The sequence below is a fragment of the Lepidochelys kempii genome, chromosome 1, assembly GCF_965140285.1.
Source record: "Lepidochelys kempii isolate rLepKem1 chromosome 1, rLepKem1.hap1, whole genome shotgun sequence".
Taxonomy (NCBI): Eukaryota; Metazoa; Chordata; order Testudines; family Cheloniidae; genus Lepidochelys; species Lepidochelys kempii.
Genome location: NC_136380.1, coordinates 179,009,135 through 179,032,430, shown reverse-complemented (window position 1 = coordinate 179,032,430; position 23,296 = coordinate 179,009,135). Strand labels below are relative to the sequence as shown.

The 23,296-nt window shown below is 41.0% G+C and overlaps 1 protein-coding gene across 11 annotated transcripts in view; it reads right to left on the bottom strand.

The window, feature by feature from the left end:
• ROBO2 (roundabout guidance receptor 2) overlaps positions 1–23,296 on the bottom strand; it is a 643,837-nt gene that overhangs the window by 197,084 nt on the left and 423,457 nt on the right. For all 11 annotated transcript variants that reach the window (XM_073303863.2, XM_073303872.2, XM_073303897.2 and 8 more), the window contains exon 3: positions 1,632–1,789. In XM_073303863.2, coding sequence (XP_073159964.1) covers positions 1,632–1,789 — 158 coding nt within the window. The remainder of the gene's footprint in view (positions 1–1,631; positions 1,790–23,296) is intronic.

Here is a 23,296-nt window from a genome sequence, read left to right as displayed (position 1 = left end):
AACCTACAGATGCCCAACTGAGAATTCCTCTGACTTCTATATCAGCCTCATCTCAACTCCAGCACAGGGGACATATTAAGGAAGAGAATGATCAGGTTGATTAGAAGACAGGCCACAGCTCAGCGCTGCAAATTCCCAGAAAATGTATGTACTCTTTGGGACCATAGGTAGCTGTTATAAGTTAGAGTAGCCAATAGGTTGCTTCAACTTAAGTCAGGGCTGGAGCCACTATAACCTGAGATGCAGGGAAGTGTAGTAAGTGCCCTGTTACTCTTCCTTCCTCCCCCCAGTTTGAGCAGAACTTAGTGCAGAAAGTCTGGCCCACAACACCTTGAATAGTACATATATTCAGATCATTTAACTGAAAATCCTTACACATCAAACGCAATCAAGTTTCCAAAGGCCACCATTGTATCAATTATATCAATTATACCAGCACTGAACAAGTTCAAAATGTATTATGTATAAAATAACCATGTTAAAGGAATACTAAGGTTGCAAAGCCAATTATTCAAAATTTAGGAAAGGCCAGTATTAAGGTGGCCTGTGCAAGGGTTTTACAGATAACAGCCTTCTTCATGACACGACCCTGATTCATTCCCATCTCTGTCCCCCTCAGCTCTTTTACAACCTATTGTTCCTGTCCCTATCTATCGATGCCTCCTCCCTATTACCCCAACCAGTTCCTTCCTCTCCCCACTTTCCCCTACTTCTCACTCCTTTGCATTCAAGTCAGGCTGTCTCCTTGTTCTCCTCCACATCCTCTGGTCACTAACACACTGGAGCATGCCCAATAGAAGATGGAATGTTCAGAGAATTTTGCTGCCAAGCGATAACAAATTTCTCCTGAGCACGTGCAAACTAGTATTTTTCAGAAGCTTTTTGCTTGGACAAATTTGGATAGCTTTTCAGAGGGAAGGCAAAGATACATCCCTGACATCTGGGCAACTCCAAAGCATAGAAGAGTTATGAATAGAAATAGTTGTAACAATTCTTTTTAACATGGACAAAATGATGGATTTTTTCCTAACCTTGTTCTTAGCAACAGCTGATTCATTTATGATTAAACTTTTCAAAATATTCAGCCCATAGACAGATAGCATAAAATAATTGCTTCCTGATTAGTTAAAGTTCTGTGAAGTCAACAGCTTATTTTAGTAGAAGATATTAGACAATCTTAACTGTAGACTTTGTTACCAGGTCTTCCTATGACTAGAGATAGACCTGAGGTGCACATTTTTATCTTCTTGAAAGGTTAGTGCTGGAGGGTTTGGTTTGGCCCATTGTAGAAACAATCTGTGAAATTCTGCTCCAGTTCCAGAGTTCCAAGGTGTTCAGTTGTGGGGCTAGTGGGGGTGTGGTGCAGGCCCAATACGAATACTTACGTCCTCAGTCCTACAGTCAGAACTGCATATGGACACCCAATGTTTGCCTAGTGTCCCAGTAACTTCAGTGAAGTTTCATATAAGCACAAGAATTTCCCCTCATGGAGCCAATTGAATGACAGGGGTTTATATCTTTGTGGATACAGCTATGTAAATTATTCAGTGCTCATTCAAATTCAAGGAGAAATATATTTTTTAAAAACATTGGGAACTATTATCTATCAATGGCATTTTGGTAGGACTTACACTAATTCTCTCTTCCCTGTCGTCAATACGGATTTTATCTTTCTTCCAGTAGATTGTGGGCTCAGGATGTCCTCGAGGAGGCTGGCACTCCAGAATAGCAGGTTCTCCAGCTGCCACAACAACATCGGTAGGGTTTTGGCGAAAGTCATCCCGTAGCACTAATGGAACAAATGAGGAAAGGAAAAGAAAATGAGTTGTTAGGAATTGCAACATGGTAAAGGCAAACAAATTGTTTTTCCAGTAAAAGTAGCCTCCAAGTTAGTCAAATGACAGCTTTGTATACTGTGTGCACTGTAAAACTCCTTGCAAAATAAGTTATTTGGGGCTGAGGGAAGAGGAAAGATGACTCAACAGGTAGGCTGTCTTATCAAATGAATACAGACAAGATGTGCGTGTTTTTACTTTACATTTGCTAAAAGTAAATGCATTGCTCATCATTTAAAAGCAAAAGTACCAATATACACACACTGCTGCTTTTATCCTTCTATTGTAGATCCACCTGCCAAGTGACATCTGGCCAGCCTGATGCTCTGAGGAGAAATATTCCTTAAGGCAGTATTTCTGGTCTGACACGGAACTCTTTTCATTAAAGATAGCAGCATGCTGGACATTAATTGTAACCTTTTAAAAATATGGTGTGCCTGGCTCTTCAATTGGCACCTTTCTTGTCAGTGATTTCCCTCCCCCCCATTACTGGCTAGGTGAAAAGGTTCTAGATATGACACCACTGGTATCAAATTGTGGAGTTTTGCCTTTATTCAGGAAGGATTATTTTTTTATGATCAAATTGGTGCTAAATGATCAGCGTTTTCTTAAGCTGTCAAGAAATCGAGCTGATATACAGTATGCTAGCAGTGCTTCTTCTGTTCTTTTCATTTTCTTGCAGCCCTGACCAGTCTTGTCCACACTGCCTAAAAGAAAAAGCATATACATTGCTAAGAGGTTTGAAAACTAAATTAGGCAACACATGCTAGCTTCTTATGTAAATCATGCTGCTGTACAGCAGGATTAGATCCAGCTAGCTGGCTCCAGTGTGTGTTGAAATGATATCTACTTCATCGTTATTCCTCCACATGTGTCCTCATCTCTAGGTTAATTGACATTCTTATAAATATCAGAATGAAAATAGCTCTAGATAGAGCTACTGAAATTGAATTTAGGGCATTTCCCCTTCTTGAATATCAGCTCGTATGGGCTTCATTACTGCTTTAACGAGTTCCCACCCTTAATGAAACCAGGGCCCTCCGAGAAATCAGAAAACACTTTATCCTAGTGAAAGTGCAGTCAGGAAGAGTTTAATAGAAATTGGTCACACACAGTTTATAGGCAGAGTTAAGTTACTGCTTTCACTATTAATAAAATAAAAAATAACATTTTAAACTGCATATTTTCTGTTCTCTTCTGTACAGACAAGAAGAAATTAGCATTTATATGCACAAAGATTACTCTGAGTGTGCTGAGGTGAGAGTGCATATAATTGTGGAACTCAATATAGGTGTGGGGTTACAGTTATCATTCAGCATTTTGAGATACACAAGCAAATCCAATGGGGAGAGGAAAATAATTAAAAATGATTGTGTTATATATATATATATATATAACACAAAAGGAGGGGCTATTTCGGCCATTTCTAAAGGTACCAAATAAAAACGATAGGAAGTGGTGGGCAACAAACCGCATTTTGGCAAGGACCCAACCTTTTCCAAAGTAGCACATCTGGTAGGTTGAAGGGCATTGTTTAGTACTGCTTTCCCAACAAATGACTTGCCAAAAGCCTCAACCCAAAAGGTATTTTTGACTAAGGCAAATTGCTTGTCCAATGCCAATTTTTGATCCACAATAACTAAACTGAGAGAAAATAGGGTCTTTTGGCTTTTTGAGATAAAATGGAATATAAGGAAGGTAACCCACGATACAGAAATAACATGATGAAGATTATGGGCCCTAACAATTTGGCACTACAATATATGTTTATGGCAATCATATTAGAAAGACAGTATTTGCCAAATGGAACCAAGAAAGGCAACATCAGCAGCAATTTCAAGGGAGAGGCCAGAAAAGGAACATTCAAAACCACCCATTTCTGGAAGTCTCTCATATATCTGAGAGCTGAGAGAGAAAGAAATGTTTTTGAGTGGAGAAATAGCCCCTTGCACAATTGGTAAACTGCTGGCAAGCATAAACCATTTCTAAAACTCAAAAACCTGCCAAGTGGCAGACATTAATCCTTTTGAAGAGGCCTATGGACAACATCAAGTGGTTCCATCATCATTACATATGCTACTAAACTCATAATTGTTGTAAAAGTTAAACAGATACGTATGACCTGGTTCTTCATTATATTACCGTCCTTTAATGCAATTCCAAAGATACAAAAGGGTAATAAAATTAACAGGGTACACCAAAATGTTCCCCAAAGCATGATGGTTCCATACCACCCAATCACAGTTCCTGACACAGGGGTTGAGGATGAGAGTATAGCGGGGACACTGTGATTGTTTTCAGCAGCCAGAACAGTCTCTGAGGGCCACAGGAAAGCAAGAGTAAGTTACAGCAACATGGAAGCTGCTCTGACTTATGCCAGGAGCAGAGTAGTGCCCCAGCCAGCCAAGAATAAGGTTTGAAGTCCCTTTCCCCCTCTACCCTGTTTCTATATCAAGAGGGGCTTGGATGAACACAGAACTGAGATTTAGCGGGGAGAAAAACATTGAAATTTGACTCTTGTGGCTGTAATAGATGAATCTAACTATGTACCTCTGAAAGTGTCTTATGTTTTAGGAAATGCAGGAGAGAAAATTGGAAAACAGGAAGAGAAGAAAACAGATGGAGACAAAGGGGAAGAATAGCGGTGGGAGGTGAAATAAAGATGACCAAGAATACAGAAATCATGGAGCACGAAACAATGTGTTAGGTGAAATGGGGAAAAAGAGAAAGAGGGTAAAAGGAAGGGAAAGGAAGAAAAATAAGGAGGATGAAGAACAAGAGGATGGGGTAAAAGAAGGGGAGGAATAAGTATGAATAGAGATCACTTGATGCCATTTAGGAAGAATACATGACTCAGGGCTCCCTCATTACAACGTACATTGTCATAATAATGACAATGTACGTTGTAATGACAAAGCACAAACATCAATGAGATCAGCATGGCTCTCCCAAATATTTCCAAAAGTATCATCCCTGGGAAATAAAAAGAAATGGAGGTTTGTTAGGCCATGTGTAAACCACAAATTTTTTCTGCCACAAGTTATGTTGGCATAAAGCCACAGAAGTTATCCCTTGTGCATGTCCTGCTTGGCTCCTTGCATCAGTGCTGCATGTGCTTACCAAGAGCACTTGTGTCAATGCACAGAATGGTGCATCCTGGCCAGGTATCCAGCATGCAACCTGCTGCCATCCAGTGCACTGTCTTTTGGGAAGTTTTAGCAATGCATGGTGGGGAAAGAAACAATTTGCATGGAGTGACTGAGAGCAAGTGTTTCAACTTCCAGCATGCAAATGATTCCATCCCATAATGCTATCTACATCACATAATTTTTGTGCCTTGATAAAAAATCTCATGAACCCACTTGGCCCTTGTCACTGTCCCCTAACTCTGACAGACGCATGGAGCCTGCACAGCTCTGCACTATTGTCATAAGCATTGCAAGAACAGGACACACAATCTTCCAGTATTTGCAGAGCTGCAAGAACCACCGAATCACTGGCAAACATGACAATTTCTTGGAGGACGAATCAATTCAGGGTTGTTGGTGGCATTTATGGAGCAGCTGCAGATGGTGGAGTGGCACTTCTGGGCCTGAGAAAAACATTGACTGCTGGGATCGCATTGTAGTGCAGGCCTGGGGTGACTAGAAGTGGCTGCAGAACTTTCAGATGTGGAAGGCCATATTCTGGATCAGCAGAAAGAGCATTGCACTGACAGAGGAGAAGCGAGTGGCGATTGCACTGTGGAAACTTGCAACACCAGATTGCTACCAGTCAGTGGAAAATCATTTTGGAGTTGGAAAATCCACTGTGGGGGCCATTGTCATGCACGTTCACAGGGCCATTAATAGTATCCATTAATAGTATCCTGCTAGACAGGAGTATGACTCTCAACCATGTGAAAGACATAGTGGATGGATTTGCACCAGTGGAGTTCCTGAACTGTGGTTGGGTTATAGACGGCACATATATCCCTATTTTGGCACCAGAAACATCTTGCCACAGAGTACATTTGTTTTTATGCAAGGTTTGATGGATCACTGAGGAAGCTTCACCAATGCTAGTGTTGACTGGTAAGGGAAGGCACATGATGTACGCATCTGTAAGAACACTGAAAGCTACTAGCAGGGACTTTCTTTCCCAAACAGTAGTTTACCACTAGTGATGCTGAAATGCCAATAGTGACCCTGTGGGACACAACCTACCCCTTGCTCCCCTGGCTCATGAAGCCATACACCCACCACCTCAACAATAGTAAGGAAAGATTCAGCTCAGTGGGTACAGAATGACAGTTGAATGCACTTTTGGTAGACTGAAGGGACGCTGGCGGTATTTACTCACAAGATTGGATCTAAGTGAAAAAAAAATACCAATGGTTTTAGCTGTCTGCTACATAATATCTGTGAAGCAAAGGGGGAAAAGTTGCTTCTGGGATGGAGGTGAAGTGGCTGTTTGCTGAGTTTGAACAGCCAGACACACAGGCTATTAGAACTTGGAGCTATACAGCTCAGGGAGGCTTTGAAAGAACACTTCAACAGCAAGCCACAGTAATGTGCTCTACATGACTCTGCTGTTCGGGGCCTGTTGGGAACTGTGAGGTACTTGTTGTACATTTATGAATATAATAATGTCAATGCATCTATTAATTTTATGGTGCTTGCTGTACTTTTACGATTATTACCATGTTTGTCAATGATCCTATGAGTCATCTCACACTGTACAGTAACAATTAAGTGGGCACTTTCAGAACCGCTAGGCATGCTGCAGCATATGTTGTGAACTAATAAATATGAATTGTTTCCAAATAATAGAAGTGTACTGAGTAACAAAATCAGTACAAAGAAAAAGCTGTGCAATTTAAAAGCAAATACGCTAAAAACTTAATAAATTAATGGAGCAGAACTTAACAAGGGGAAAAAACATTCATGTCCATTTTAGCTACACATGCAGGAACTGTGGCTTTTACAGGTCAGTGCACATGAAGCTGTGGTTGTCCTTAATGGCCCCTGGTGTGGAGTGGTAGGGGTAGGGTTGCGACTCTTGATGCCACTTGGAGTGTTGTGGGAGGTAGGGATGTGCTGCAAAGGAGCTCTCCATGGATAACAAAGGGAAGTGAGCCTGGGATTGTTGAACCTATAGGTCCACAAGAGTCTGCAACATCTGTTTTTGCTACCAGAGAAGCCCCATTATGTCCTGGTGTCTGCATCTCTCTTTCCTTTTCCTGCTAGGACTCCTGAGCCTTTTTTCTGTCTGCTTTTCCTTCCAGGCTGTCTGCAATATTCACCCTTCAGGCACTTTATTCATGGTCTGATGCAGCCCTGCCTTGCAGGATCTCATTGAACATGTCATCCTGAGTCCTCCTCTCCCCCCATCATCTGGCTTAGGCATTCTGCAGGTGTGGAGGGGGACTCCTCAAGGCCACAATGGCAGCAACCACAGATAAAATACACAAAGGTACCATTGTCAGAATAGTCACAAGTGAAAGTGAAAGTGTAAATTAAGATTCAGAACTTGCTCCCCTAACATTTTACACAAGACATGATTATTGACACTTCTGTTTCAGAGTGCTTGTGCAAGCACCACTAACAGCATCAGTGATGGTGAAAATGGCCCACCGGGGTGAGGGAAATAAGGAGGGAATTGCTCAGTTGCATGACTCTGTGGGTATAGAGCAATGACACTGAATAACTGGCACCATTTTCCACAGGTGGTGGTGATTTTAACTGATATCTCACTCCTGAGGGTAGGCCACCAAAGTCGTCTGGACCCATACGCTGCTAGCCTATGTACTGCAATGGTGCCTGCTGAAGTTAGTGCTGACTGATGTGGGAAAGCATCCTACTGTGAAGGTAGAAATAAGGCTGCCATTCCTAGAAAGCTTCAGGAGATGATGCAGAGTACCTCCATGAAAGTTTTATCAAGATCTCTCAGGAGGATTTAAGGCCAGCCCTGTGTAAATAAACAAAATGCTCTCCCCGCGGTCCCCCCACCTCACTCTAGTGGGGAATGAAAACCTGATAGGAATACTACCTCTCTTTGTTGTACCACTATCTCTTCTAGTATGAGTAAATTAATGAAAAGTCAGTAGCTGTGTTCTGTTAAATTGGGGCTGCCAACAGTAGTCACTATAACGGGAAATACAACTGCACACTTACCCAAGGTTCCTTTCCCTGCATTGTGCTTAGCCATGCTTGACAACTGGGAGCAAAAGGACTGTGGTGGAGTCACAAACAGGTCCTGGCTTGTGACATAGTTGGATTCCCCAGTCCCCCATGTTCCTCCTCCTCAGTGTTCACACCAGGGGCCTGTGGCTTGGGTTCCTCTGAGGTAACTACAATGGTGTGCCAGGTGGTGGTCTCCACCAACTATGGCATATAGCTCTTTGTAGTTAGGCACCAGATCGACTACTGGCCTCCTTGGCCTTCTGATATGCCTGCTGCAACTGGTCTGCTTTCATGCAGCACTGCTGGTGATCCTTGTTGTACCTCTTATCCTATATCCAATCTGCTTACAGATGTCGATGTTGCTATAGCTGGTCCATAGCTGTACCTGCACAGCCTCTTCTTCCCACAGGCCTAAGGGATCCAGTATTTCTTGTGTATTCCAAGCCAGAGTACGTAGCCAGTATGGTCAGCTGGCAGTTGCACACAAGAAAGGAGAGCTCCTAGATGTGCTTGCCAAGCTGGACAATCAGGAAAAGGCATTTCAAACATTCACAAGGCTTTAAAGGGAAAAGGGCGGGGGAGCCTTCTCTTTGTGACCCCTGGGCAGTGGAGTTCACAATTGTGATCACACCGGTCAGTGTTGGGCATTGTGGGACAGCTGGTGGAGGACTGTCATGGTCGACATAAGTAACACAGTCTGCACTCACACTGTATCAACCGCAGTATATTGAGAATGGCTCAATGCCGCTGAGGGAGGTGGTGTTACTATGTCACTGTAACGGAGCACTTAAGTTGGTGGGAGACAAATTTAAGTGTGGACACATGCACAATTAGGTTGACACAAGACGGCTCATGTCAACTGAGCTTTGTGGAGTAGGCCAGGCCTTAGAGGCAGAGGTTTCAGAGTGGTAACTTGCCATTCAAATGTCCCAGCAGCAAGACACTAAGAAGCACAGGAATCAATGGAAGAAACTACCATTAGCTGAAAGTTGAGTTTACACATATTAATGTGGAAACGCACATGGAAAAGCTGCACCTCAGCTTAGTGCATTCCCCATATCCAACAGCTCAATGGTCTGTGAAATCAGAAAGACTGGGAACTGCAGAACATTTTTCGAGCAAATTATTCACAATTTCTTCATATTTTCAAGAGACCATTAGTGTATCTTAGCAGAACACCATCTCCCGACATTGATTGGAGCTTTTTTTTTTTTTCATACCAGAACCCAACACTTCTCAGAGTCTTTCTGGAAGTCTACTAATAATAGCTATCTAAAAATTCAAAGGTAAGTGGTGAAAGGCTACAGACAGATCCAACTTCTTCATCCAGTGTTCTTTTTTGCTCTGTTCTCACCCTCTGAGCATTAGCTGACCTCATCTTGGCACTTAACATGGGATGTACAGCCTCCTTTATGTTTGTCATTAGAGTCACTCTACATGTGACAAAGGATGCTGACAAGCAGTATGGCCAGCATCCAGCCCAGTGTGACTCCACATCATAACCTCCACAGTGCACCTGATATCCTCAGGGAGTAAGAATCTTCAGGTCACTTATAAATCCAGATGTCAATTATGGCAGCACAAAGAGTGCCATGCCATGCCATCCAGCTAGCTTGAGCTAGGCACATTCATTACATGTGAGGTTCAGAAACCTATGACTGGCATTTTGCTGCAGCACCACTAAGTAGAAACCTTACTAGATTCCTTAAGGATTTGATAGTTGAAAAGGATACACATATTGTACATATAGTTTGATGATGATGTTGGGAACAAAAAGTTAATTAAAGTTTGATCAGTCTCTTTGCAGCTCTAATGTATGGTTGTCTGTAACGCTGCTCAAACAAGATAGTTGTCTGTGAAGAATCATATCGTATTTGAAGTTCTGAAAGGCAATTTGGGAAGTATGCACAAGTATATTAACTGGCAGCAACTACATCCAGCAATAGAAGTATTGAGATAAACACTTGCCGGCAATGCACCTGCTATAATGAACAAAAAAGTCCTGCTACCAAGGCAACTGCTTACCAGCACCTGCCAGCTTAGGCCCAAATCCAGACCCCGGTCAAACTGATGCCCATAAACTAAGGGAATTATATAGAAACCGAATCAGGGCTCTAACAATATGTTTAAAAGAGCCAGATTAAAAACAATGTTTTATGAAGGAGGAGGTGCAGGGGTCAAAATTATTCTAGGCTAGATAGCTATCCCTTAATCCTACTTTCCACTACAGCAGCTTTCAAGCCCTTAGGAGAAAAAACAACAACATTTTTTTATAGGATTTACATTTACATGATGATTACAAATAACCATCTGTCTGCTTCTAGTTTTTCAATCTGGTCCATGTCCCACGAGCCCCAAGTCTATGGTCAAAGCAGCTAAGCTGGAAGGAAGAAGTACAGGCCTGTCAGAAGGCTTGGAATAATTGCATTCTTTTCCCACCAGCACTCAGCTTCTCTCCTTCCCCCCATCTAATGAATGTCGGAGATGATTTGTTAAAAAAAAAAAAAAGTGTCCATAATTTTTCCTCCTCATTGAATGATACTGCCTTAAAATACAGCTACATCTGTCAATCTGATTAGAGGGTATAAAAACATGCCCAGTAAATATTAATGTGCTGTTGCAGTTTGGGTCCTGATAGTTCGTCTTGTCCCTCCAATTCTGTTTAGTGCTTATCTGAAACTTTAAGCTTTTGTACCACAACAATGTTGGGAACACGACATGCAGATTGATCTCCTCCTGATCTGAGGCACTCTCCCACATGCATTTAACCAAATCAGGCAATTTCACTCTCTCAGCCCATGCCATTGCTGCTTTGGCATTTCTCTCATATGAGGGATGTTGATATGCATGATCAATATGAATTATAGTGCCAAATAACTGCTAGATGTCATGACTGATAAACTGAACAGCCTAAAGATTATTACACATTAGACTCAGTATGGTGCTGGGGGGTGTCTGAGAATGTTTTGTTTTATTTATTACACATTGACATGGCCAAGAACAATCTGAAATTGCCTGAAGAAACTGGGTGGGTGAGGAAAAGAAGCAGCAGTCATGGTCAACCTCTCTTGTGAAGGATATTGCACCTTCTTTGAGGCCATATATGTTCTACTTTTCTGCTTCAACTTCTGGCTCAGAGATGTGCTCCGTTGAGCCAACATAGCTTGGAGTTCACACCAGTAGTCTTAGGAGAGAGTACTTTTCATATCACTGTATGAGCCTGTATACATGGAGCACAGTTTCCCTAAACAGGTGCTGACACTTCCTGGAAAACTTTGAAAAACATGAAACAATTCTACCTATACTTCTTAATTTCTCTCTCTCCCTGGAATCTCCCTTCTCTGCCCTCCTCTGCCCCCAAACAGATATTTCTAAGGCATCTAATATTTAAACACAGGGAGCAAAACTTTCATAGTTGAGTGCTAAAATTAACACCAAAATCAGGGGCCTGATTTTCTGTGGTGTCGAGCACCACTGATGTTAAGAGCATCAGTGGAAATTACAGTGAGGGACAAAGCCGCAGAAGTACATTTGCCAAAAAAAACCCTTCAATCTTCATTTCTGACAAATTCACCTACTTCCCTGTTTTAAGTCACAACCTTAAGTAGAGAATTTCCTTTACCCCTTTTCTTGCTAAATATTCAGCTGAACTCTGTATTTAAGTTTCCTCCTTAATACTGCTATTTAAAGGTAGCATTCTCTTTATTTACATCTCTAAAGTAGGACGAATAGAATACTGAAAAATGCCCTGTTCTGATTCTAGCACTATAGATTGGATCAGTCCACATACAAAAGCTGTAGACTTTTGCACAATGTAGACGTCTTGCTGTCTATTAATGTCTAAACTTTAAAAGAAAAGATTCACTTCCAAATACAGAATATATTAAATTGTTTAATACAGAGGCTAAGTTCGATTCTGTTCTTGATAAAGAGTACGTTTGCGTAGACAATACAATTCTGGGGACCAAATCCTGAAGCACTTTCGAGACAAACTCCCACTGAAGACAGTTAGAGGTTCCTTACAAATTCATTAAGAAACTCAGGATTTGGGACTATCTTAGGGAAATCTTTACACATTTTCCATAGCTTTACTGGGCTCTTGCCATTAACTAGCTTATTTCACAAAGATGCCATCCTCTCCTGACCTTCCTTATTTATAGCATGAACTACAGCCATTAGTTACAACCCTGCAAGTCAGACTTTTAAATTTGTCATCAATAGTTAACCCTTTTGGAGGGACTTTCTAACATATTTTCTTTCACACACAATTATATAGGCATGGGAGCTTGTTTGCTATCACCTACTCTTGATTTTTCACATGACTCTATTGTACTTAATAAAATGCATCCGGTATAGCTTGGTTCCTGTATGAATGTGCTACTGAAAAATTGCGTAATGTCCTTCTGACTCACTGTGTTCAACTGAATGCAACCTGACATTTCCCTATTTTCTGTGAAAGATTTCATTTGACTGCTCGATGACATAAAGACTGGATGTTTTTCTAATAAAAAATGTAACGTATTTATGTTTAACCTTCCTGATTGAAAACAAAGTTATATCACCTATCTGCACTGAGCTGAAGTCCCAATAACCTTCTCTTTTCCTACCCCCTAATGAATTCTGAATGCTGCAGTTAACATTCAGCAATCTCATTACCCATCTACCATAAATCTTCAAAAGCATCAGTGTGTTTTGACAGCCAAGCAAGGGAAGGGGAAGCAATACGCATATCCAAGCATTTTTTATGAATGTAGATTTCCTAAAGACAAAATTTAAATGATTTCAGAAACCTAACACTGCATTTGTGACAGTGAGGGCCAGGGGAGGTGCTGGGAAATCTTTGCCCCACAATGGAAAGCACAATTATATTTTTCTGATGTTGTTGAGCACATTCTCTTTTGATGCATGCGCTCTGAAAATAGATTGTTAGTGCTAACAAGGAGTCTGCTACAGGAAAATTATATGTTCTTAGAACGAAAGCAACAACATTTATTTTATACTTAAAAGTTCACAGAGGCTTTACAATGAGTTGGCAACAAGGTTTCAGAAACATAACTTTGGCAAATGCGTGGGTACAGTACTTGGCTGTTGGAAGTCAGACATTTAACAGTTTACTAGAATAGTTATTTAATGATCCTTTAAACTGAAGTCTGACATTAGCTTTTACGTGCTCTTTAGACTTAATGGGCTACATATTGAGAAAACCATAGGCAAGTCATTTATTTTCCCCAACTAATGTATGTATTGTATGTGCCACTGTATGCAACTAAAAAAGTGCTGTATCTTCAAAGGATGTCACCTCCATGAAATGAATGTGAGAAATACAGTAGTTCCTGTTTTGCAGCAAAAATAAGGGACAAGAAGTTTCAGTACTGTCAAGTATTTAGTGCACCACCTATGAGAATCTTGAAAGCTTTGTGGAATGTCAATTTTAATTATATTTCCTTCCAAAGGTTAGTCATGATGATCAGCAGTGGAAGCCAGAGGCATATTTAAGAAGTTCATTTCTACCATCGCTTTCATTTTGTACTCCTGGTACTATTGAGATACTTTGTAAAGTAAAATAATTCAAGTATGAAATAAACAGGCCATTAATTTATTTCTATATCATCAAATTAAGAACTGTACAGGAAATCTCCAAATATGTTTGGAATGTTTAAGCATATGCTTCCAGCTTGCCTGACTTAAAATCTCTCTTACATATTCCAAACAATGAAATAGTACATATAAATAATAGCTACCATTTCTTAACATTGCTGGTGTGAGAAATCCTTCTCTCCAGCTCCTATTATTTGGACTAGTTTTCAAGTATTTCCGCATGTCATCAACTGTGTACCTCACTTCAATTTTACTTTAAGACATAGCTTCTGTTCCTTGCCTCTGTCTCTTAATTTCTCAACAAAACTTGAACTCTGGTCCAAATGGCAGAAGCTGCAGAGAAGTAGACTCACACACTAACAAGGTCAAGATTTCATTGGGAGACACAATGGGGAGGACAGTGTGAGGTGAAGAAGGAAGGAGAAAAGGAAAAATAGAGCCAATGGGTAAAATTTTCAAAAATGACTAAGTGACTCAGGCTCTCAAGTGCTATGTTCAAGAGTCTCATGGACTTTTAGGAGCCTAAATCTCATTGAGAGTCAATGAGACTTAGGTTCCAAATTCATTGCGGGGAGGGGAGGAGTTGAAAATGTTACCCAATGTCTCCAAGCAAGTCCAAGGAGCAAATTTAAAACAAGAAAGGCTTTTTTTAATTGGATCTTGAAGAGGGAACCAATTAATGTTTGTGTGAGAAGCAGAACCTGTTGAATACTAACTCTAGCTCAATATGCAGCAGACTGGATTCATCCCATGAGTTCTGCTGGAATGAGATGGCCCAGTATCCTCCATTTCTGCTTTTGGATATTAAGCAAAACATGGCCCTTTCACAAGTGAGGAAAAATGTTAGCTGGGATAAAAAAGAATAATTTTTCATCTTCTTAATGCCTTATCACTACTGACAATAGATGAAATTCGCCTGCCCATAATCCTCTGCCTACATTTACTATTGTGTGTAGGTTACAGATCTACACCATGCTGCCGGGGGTGGGGGTGGGGGTGGGGGGGAGAGAAATGCTGCAACACAGATCTAATATCCAGTTGTCTTGATGAGGGAATCATGTAAGTTATAATTTCATCACTGCAAACTAGGAAACGAAGCAAATATGTGATCCACTGAATAGCACTAGCTGAGACACTGTCTTTCACATGCTGTCTCAAAACTGAAAATATGCCCCTTTGTCATAAAAAAAATAGCATAACCTGCAAGAACTATTTGGCAAATTTTGAAAAGTAGGCATGAAACTTTCCAAAATAAATTTCCAAGCAAATGACTTAAGGAGAAGCAATGTGCATATCCAAGCATTGTTTATGAATGCAGATGTCCTAAAGACCAAATTTAAATGATTTCAGAAACCTAACATGGCATCTGTTACAGTAAGTGCCAGGGGAGGTGAGCATTTTCTCCTGTTTATTTTCAGAGGGGGAAAGAAGGAGAAGTAGGAATTCACATAGCCCTAATTACTATTCAGTACATAGAGCAATAGGGAAGAAAAACTAAAGCAGCAGGAGAAAAGGCCAACAATAATAGCCTAAAGCAACAATTTCTAAAGGGAGTCTCAGCATCCTGAGGGATGCCAGAATCTGGGTGTCCAGTTCCACCTTCCAGTAATACCACTCTGTGCATAAACATCAAAATGACTTTCAGTATTTGGTTCCATCAGATTCTTTAAAGGCTCACACAAATGTTGTGCCATAATATTTTGAATTGCCGTGAAACACCTCCCCCTCCTTGCCCCCATCTCCCTAGATATTCTAACTAAAGTTATAGTTCATATACAACAAATTTTGCACAATGGTATTAGAACAAAAGAGACCAGGGTCCCCACACCCTTCTGAATCCTCCAGCACCTCGCAGCAGTACAAAGCCAGTGTGATTACATGTGTGTGGATTCCCCTAATGTAGTGGTTCTCAACCTGTCTATCACTGTGGGCTGCATATGACCCCTAGTTCCCAGTGCCCCACCCCTCACTGCCCAGAGCCCCCCAACCCCAACCTGCCCAGAGACCCACTCTCCCGCCCCTAGTCCTCCTGCAGAACTTACCAGCCCCCTGCTGACAGGAGCTCTCCTGCAGGCTGCCTTATGCACTCTCCCCCTCTGCCAGACCCACCCTCTGCCAGCCCAGAGCACAAATTTTGTATTTTTTTACCACAGAGCTGGGCCGCAGCTGTGTGCTAATTGGGCCGCAGGTTGCCCAACCAGGCTGCCCTAATGTAAGGGAATCCCTCTGCTGGCAAAGAGACAGAATGGTCCGTGCTGTGGCACTGCTCTCCCATAGCCCAGGAGGCATTTTGAGGGTCTAGCCAGAACACTACTAGGCTCCCACAATCCCAGCTCCTGGAGAAGCCCTTTGGTGTTAAAACAGCAAAACACAATTTAAGTGCAGCCGTCTGACTGCTCTAAACTGTGGAGGGGCCAGAAAGGGCCCAGTCAGGCCAAGAATTAAGGGAGATAAATCTGTTACAGTTCTTCTCACCCCTCAACATATCCATGTGTGGCACTGGCATAGCTGAAGATCTGGAGCAACAGGTGAACATCTAATGAACTGCCCATGAGTATTTTAGTACAACGACCATAAAGCATATTAACAGTTCAACTGACACCCATGAAAGGGTGAATTTGTATACACCCAAGGAACTACTGTAACTTTTCAATTAGATTAGCCAGTGAGAGTTTTATTGACTAGATAAAATGTTCAGAAACCATGGCCATGAACACAGTATAATAACCAAATAGGCAGAGATTAGATTATTAGATTTGATGGAATTTGACACAATGTACATTCATCCCAGCACAGTATCTACCTGCACTTCAGAATGTGTTGTAGTCTCTATATTTAGAATGAGAAAATACAATGGTCCATGTAACTAACACAGAATATAATTGTGATGGGATTTCTCTGAGACCAGAGAGAACTGGAATTCTTCTTCTTTAGATTGATTGTATGGTTTCAAATAAGGTAAACTGAATTAAACTCTCCACAGGGGTGGACGTCAGTGATTCTACACCTTCCTCTCTGAGAAGATTCCAGATGTTGGGGTTGAGCACTTTTTCTTCCTCCTTGACAGTTTTCAAATACAGACTAGAGGGTTTGGTCTCGCTCCCTCTCCTGCTCAATTTGCACGTAAGGCTGTTGGGGGAGAATGGAAGGTTTTATGAATTGCAGTGGCACCAGTATGCAGGTGGCACTCAATTCTACATCAGGCTTTTATTAAAATCATTTTTTTCTGTTTTGTGCTCTCTCAGTGCCTAAGCACAGCATAAACTGGTTGGAACTGATCCAAAGGAGTGATGCTGTTGTCAGAACAAATGGGAAATTTGTTCCTATATGATTCATAGCCACTGTGGCCCATTAGAGCCTTCACTGGTTTTGCATATATGTAATATCAGAGGTGACCCAGTATTGCCTTTTTTTCATCGATAGCTAACCAAGAGACTGCCACCTTTCCTCCCAAATGCAGACTTTATTATCTATGCTCAACACACTCCCATTAACTATACATTCTGCGTTTCATTCACATTATTAGAAAAACTTTTGTAGCCCCTCAATGGTCTTGGCCTCTATTATTTAAGAGATGATCCTTCCTTTTCATCCTACCATGATAGTTGAGATCTGCGGGGTTATTTTAGCCTAGAACTCAGCAATAAGGAATTTTCATTTAAGGGCCCATGCCTTTTGAATTCATGCTTCATAGTCTGATAAGGCTTAAATCTGGCAAGTTGTAGATTACAACAGAGGGTTTTCCTTTATTCACAGTTAGGAACATTTTATTATTATTATTATTCCAGTTAGTTGGCTGTCTAAGGTCAATCTCATTTTTATGAAGGGCATGGCTGTTTGTGAGCTCGTTTTGACCTCTTTTGTTCAATGTCTAGCTGGCTTTTTGTTATAGTTACTGTACAAGACAGTAAATAACTAAAACAAATAAAACACACAAGGGTCTCATATTTCTCTTGACCCAACAGGCTGTGGTATCAACCAAGCATTTGTTTTATTGCTGGTCACAGCATTTACTACCAGTATGAGAAAGAATGCTCCACTCATTCAGAACAACAAATAATATTGTACTTCAGATATTGAAATATATTTCACGTTCTTTTTTAATTAACCATCTGAGCACTGCTATCCAGTCAAGATGGATCCCTCCATCATACCATTTTAAAACAGGCAGGTGTCTTTGTTAGCCTCTTTCATAATAAATATATTGCTATTTATAGTCTGTCTTCAGATCCCAGTAACAATGATAAATCCATTTAACTTCACTTTCATTGTTCCTGACGTTTCAAAAAAATCCTAGGTGGGATTACAACCTGATAACAGAGTCTGGTGTACATTGTACCTTATTTAGGAATGAACTGGAGAAGAATAAAGTTGACTGAGGGCTTCTAGTATCAAATAGTTTTATTAAAAAACTCAGAATAATAGCGAGTAAATCCATGTGTTCACATCAATATAATAATGACATTATACACCTATTAATAAATATAGATCTGCTGATGGGGTTTTGGCTGACAGGACATCATAAAATGAATGATATTCTTCTTAAACAATATAATTAACTCTTAATGAACCTTTTCCTTTCCCCGGTAAATTCAATTTTGTCTAATCCTTGGGTTTATGGTAATGTTGAGCTCATTAAAATGTTACTTAAAACTCATTAAAATGCACACTGAGAGGTAACAGCTTCATTACGGTAATATGTTATAAAAGAAAAAAGAATGCTTTATTATCATTTAATTGTTTCCAAAACTGAATACATTTGCATAGTGATAAGGTTCACGGGATATTTTCAGTGGTACTCAACAATTAAGAAGCTCAGTAATTAAAAATGCATTTTCTAAAAATAAGTTTATGTTATTGCCTATTCCCGGTTGTTTTTTCAATTAGAAAAAGTGGACACATATCAATATAGTTCATACAACTGGTGGAACGGATACAACAACATTTCAGCAACTGGTACTAAAAAGATTTTAGTACTTTTGGTCCTTGATAATTTTTTTTCCCAACATTTTCTATTGAAAAAATTGCATTCAATATGCCTTTTCTGTTGTTTAAAGATAAAATGTAGGCTTTATAATGAAGTTATAATACTCTCCAATCTTGTATTTATTCTTTCAAAACCAGGATATCAGATTTTAGGCACATCACTGGGCTTTCAACTTTGGAAGCCTGGTTTCCATGTCTAATTTAAAAGTTACAAATGGAAAGGAATTTTGTGGTCTCAGTCTTTATGTGGGGACAAAAATCACGATAATTTTGATACCATTTATAATCACCATATGTGCAGACTATACAACAGCCCCTTATCTTTACAGCATCCATACACTGAGGTTGGGGTCAGCTGGGGTCCAATTCAGGTTTCAGGGCAAATCAGGTTATCCATGAGACTGCTCTAAATTGTGTCTAGCCTGAACAGCCTTCAAGGGACTGGGTCAAACGCTAGGGCAGTTGCAGCACAACAGAATTCTAGCCATACCTCTTTACCTTGGAAAAAATCCATGAGGGTTACACCAATTCTATATCACACAGGATTTTTCCTACTCTAGAGATCTCCCCAGCTACGTAGCATGCCATCTTCCTGATTGCTTTTCGCGGCCAGAGTAGCAGAAAGTTCCCAGTGGCAGGAACAGGGATCTGGCCCAGTATACAGAAGTTTGAACAGAGTGCATCTGTATTACCGGGATGGTTTTTACCTCTAGGTGCATGATGTATAGGTTTAAATGAAAATATCAGCCTCATCAGACTTGTCTATATAATTCCAATCTGAATACATTGTTCTGTTGGTTTTAGGAATTAATCTGGATAGGTCACAGGTCCAGACCTTTCTCCGACATATTGTTTGGGAGCAGCAAATATCAAAAATATAATAACGATGAAGCCAATATTTGTGCGCTAAATATAATGCTACACAGCTCCTTACATAAGCTCCAGACTAAGCAAAATGTAACTCTCGTGCTCAGTGTTTGCCATGTGAGTATTGTCTGGAAGGTGATGTAATACTAATTGAGACTTAACACTTGCATTTACACACCTAAACAAGGTTTCCAGAAAAGATGCTGACACATACATGGCCTTCTAGGACATGTGGCCTGGACCCTGGACTGCAATTAAAAACCCACAGCAGGCCCATGCCAGCTGACTCTGGCTCAGACTGCAGCACTATTTAATTGCAGTGTAGACTTCCGGGCCCAGGCTGGAGGCTGGTCTATAGGACCCAGCTGAATGGGAAGGTCCCAGAGCTCAGGCTGCAGCCTGAGCCTGGAAGTTTACAGTGCAATTAAACCAGCCTCACAGCCTGAGCCCTGCAAGCCTGAGTCAGCTGGCATGGGCCAGCCACAGGTGTCTAACTGCAGCGTAGCCATATCCTGAGATGGGGAAAGAAAGAGACTGAGAGCTGAGAGTCAGACAAAGAGTTTTCTACCATAACAGCTGTTCAGGCTCCTTGTAATTTTAGTTTACTCCCGGACAAGTGATGTTTTCAGTAGTATTCAACTAAGGACATTCATTTCTGTATAAATCCTTTACATTGTGATTTTTTCTCTGAATTTCTGTAAACTATTTATATGTGTGTGTACACTACAGTACAACCCCAGAGTTTTGAACTGACCAGTCAACCACACACCTCATTTGGAACTGGAAGTACACAATCAGGCAGCAGCAGACAAAACAAACAAACAAAAAGCCCACCCAAAAGCAATACAGTACAGTACTGTGTTAAACATAAACTACTAAAAAGTAAAGTTTCAAAGCTGTATTAAGTCAATGTTCAGTGGTAAACTTTCGAAAGAACAGTCACAAATGTTTCAGAGTTATGAACATTTCAGAGTTACGAACAGCTATTCCCTGACCAGCTAACAGTCCCAGTCTCCTTGACCAACCACTCTAATCCTCCCAGCCCCAGCTTCCTTGCCAAGCCAGTTCCAGTTTCTGTGTCCCCCCCAACTCCCAGTCTCTTTGTCCAAGCAGTGTCCAATCTGCCCCCTAGTTTCCAGTCATAATTAGTCTCCCCCTACCTCCAGTCCCAATTTCAAAAGACACTTTGTCCCAATCTACTCTTTTCCCTTCCCCCCATCCAGCTTTGGTACCTTCTGAATTTGAATCAGGCAGTTTCTTCCTCTGCACTGCCTGGGTGCCAGCAGGGGGAATCACGGAGAGCATGGCAGACATTGGCTTTTTGTTATCAGTGCCCTGCCGAACCCTGGCCTGGAGCAGCTGGAAACAGCAATTACCGGGGAACTCGAGCTTTACTTCTGTAGTTCTGAGCTGAAGGAGCATACTCAGACACTCTGTGGACATGATCCATGCAGAGTCAGCGTTAAATGGTAGCAAGCAGGGCAACTGCCCAGGGCCCCATGCCTTGGGGGCCTGGCATGGCGGAGCTCAGGCTTCGCCTTTAGCCTCACACAGTGGGGCCTGGGCTTTTGCCCCAGATGGTGGGGCTCAGTCTTCAGCTTCAGAAACATTGCAGAAATCCAGTGTGTAAGCAGGTCAGGTGAAGCAGGGTGGGGGCCCACTCTTTAGTTTCTGCCCTGGGCCTCAGCCAGTCTAACGGCCCTGGGCACATGCACAGTCTAATTAGCTCTAGGAGCTATGAGAGGCTGAAGCAAGTTAAGTGGTGATGGACTCTTTGGAGAGATTAGCTGTGAAGATCTACCAAGTTTGCATCTGTGAACTGTGATTTTTCAAAGGCTTGTCACTTGGCCTAATTCAAACAGATTTTCATGGGACTGACAAAAGGAACCCTGAATCCAACCCTCCTCCACCCAGCCAAATTTCAAGTCATTTAGAGCATTTCAAACAAAGTGGACAGAATTTTTTTTAACATGGGTAAAAAAAAATGTGTTTTGGCTGAAATTGTATCTCTCTCCAATCTCAGCCTGAGGACACATCTGGCATGTAAAAGAATGGCTAAAATCTGGGAAAGTTATAAACAACTGCAAACAGGATCTTATAAGAAGACATGTTTGGCAATCTTAATAATTAGCAGTGCTACCCGATCCACTTTTAATTTCTCCTGTGAAATTGCTAATTGACACAGACACACTACATGCACAACTGCTGGCATGCTATGAGCCTAATAAGGTTTATCAATCTGCCGGAGGAGGTAGGGGTTGGAGTAAAAGGGGCTAGAATCAGGATGTGAGGGAGAGATGAATTGCGGGAGGAGGAATGTGAATGAAGGGCTGCATATACTGTGCAACCACACTAACAAAGTGGCCACCTAAGAACATAAGAATGGCCATACTGGGTCAGACGAATGGTCCATCTAGCCCAGTATCCTGTCTTCTGACAGTGGCCAATGCCAGGTTCTTCAGAGGAAAGGAACAGAACAGAGGAGTTATCAAATGATCCATCCCATGTTGTCCAGTCCTAGTTTCTGACAATTGGAAGTTTAGGGACACCTGGAGCATTCCTGACCATCTTGGCTAATAGTCACTGATGGACCTGTCCTCCATGAATTTATCTAATTCTTTTTTGAATCCAGTTATACATTTGGCTTTCACAACATCCCTTGGCAAGAAGTTCCACAGGCTGACTGTGTGAAGAAATACTTCCCTTTGTTTGTTTTAAACCTCCTGCCTATTCATTTCATTGGGTGACTCTGGGTGCTTGTGTTGTGTGAAAAGGGAAATAACACTTCCCAGCGTATAGTGTGTCTGTGTCAATTAGGAATTTCACAGGATAAGTTATAAGTAGGACTTGTAGCACTGCTAATTAAGGTTTGCAGACACATGTTGTTATAAACAACTGAAAACAGGATAATTTTTGCCAGATTTTAACCATACTTTTATATGCCAGATGACTGCCTCAGGCCAGTGCATTTTTTTTTAATTTCAGCTAACTCATACTGTTTTACCCATATTAAAAATTCACTTTCTCCACACCATTCATGATTTTATAGACCTCTATCATATCCCAGTATCCTCCTAATACCATGTATTGCAGTTTATGAGGGTGCTACTGCCTTTGCACTAACTGAGTTAGTCTGTCAGCATGAGCAATACAGACTCAGACCTTCAAGTCTGGGGATGCCAGGTTCAATTGCTGCAGAAGACCCTAATCAGCTTGGTGTAACGTATTGTCCTTCTTTAGTGGCTTGACAAACAGCCACACTGTGTTTGTATGGGTTACACACAATCCCCCTCGCCAGGGAAGATCTTCCTATTTATCAGAGTCCCATAGAAATTCAAAACACTGTAACTGTCTGAAGGGTTTGAACTCAAGCCCTCTGAATCTAAAAAGCATAATCCTGTACTGACTGAACTAAAGGACCAGACTGGTTAGATCAAAGACAGTAGCAGACAAACTTTTAAACAAAGTCCAGCCATTAGGGTGACAAAGACATAATGAGTTAATAGGGGTTCCATAGGAAAAATCATGTAAATAATGGGGTAAAAGCCAAACAAACAGAAATAGCAGAAAAAATGAAACTGATGGGGAAAAAATGGACTTTTCCTTATAAAAATAAAAGTGTATTTGTACTTTCTTATACAACAGATATATTTAATTTATAATCATAGGGCGAGATGCATTAGTGGTTAACAGCACTTGTTAGGTATCAAGTCTAAAAACACACCTAGAAGAAACAATATTCTTGTAATCTTAGTTAATTACAGTGTCTTATTTGCATCATATTCCATATTAACCATTTATTTTTACTAATTCTGGTTACTGCATACTGTATATTCAGCTTTTGTT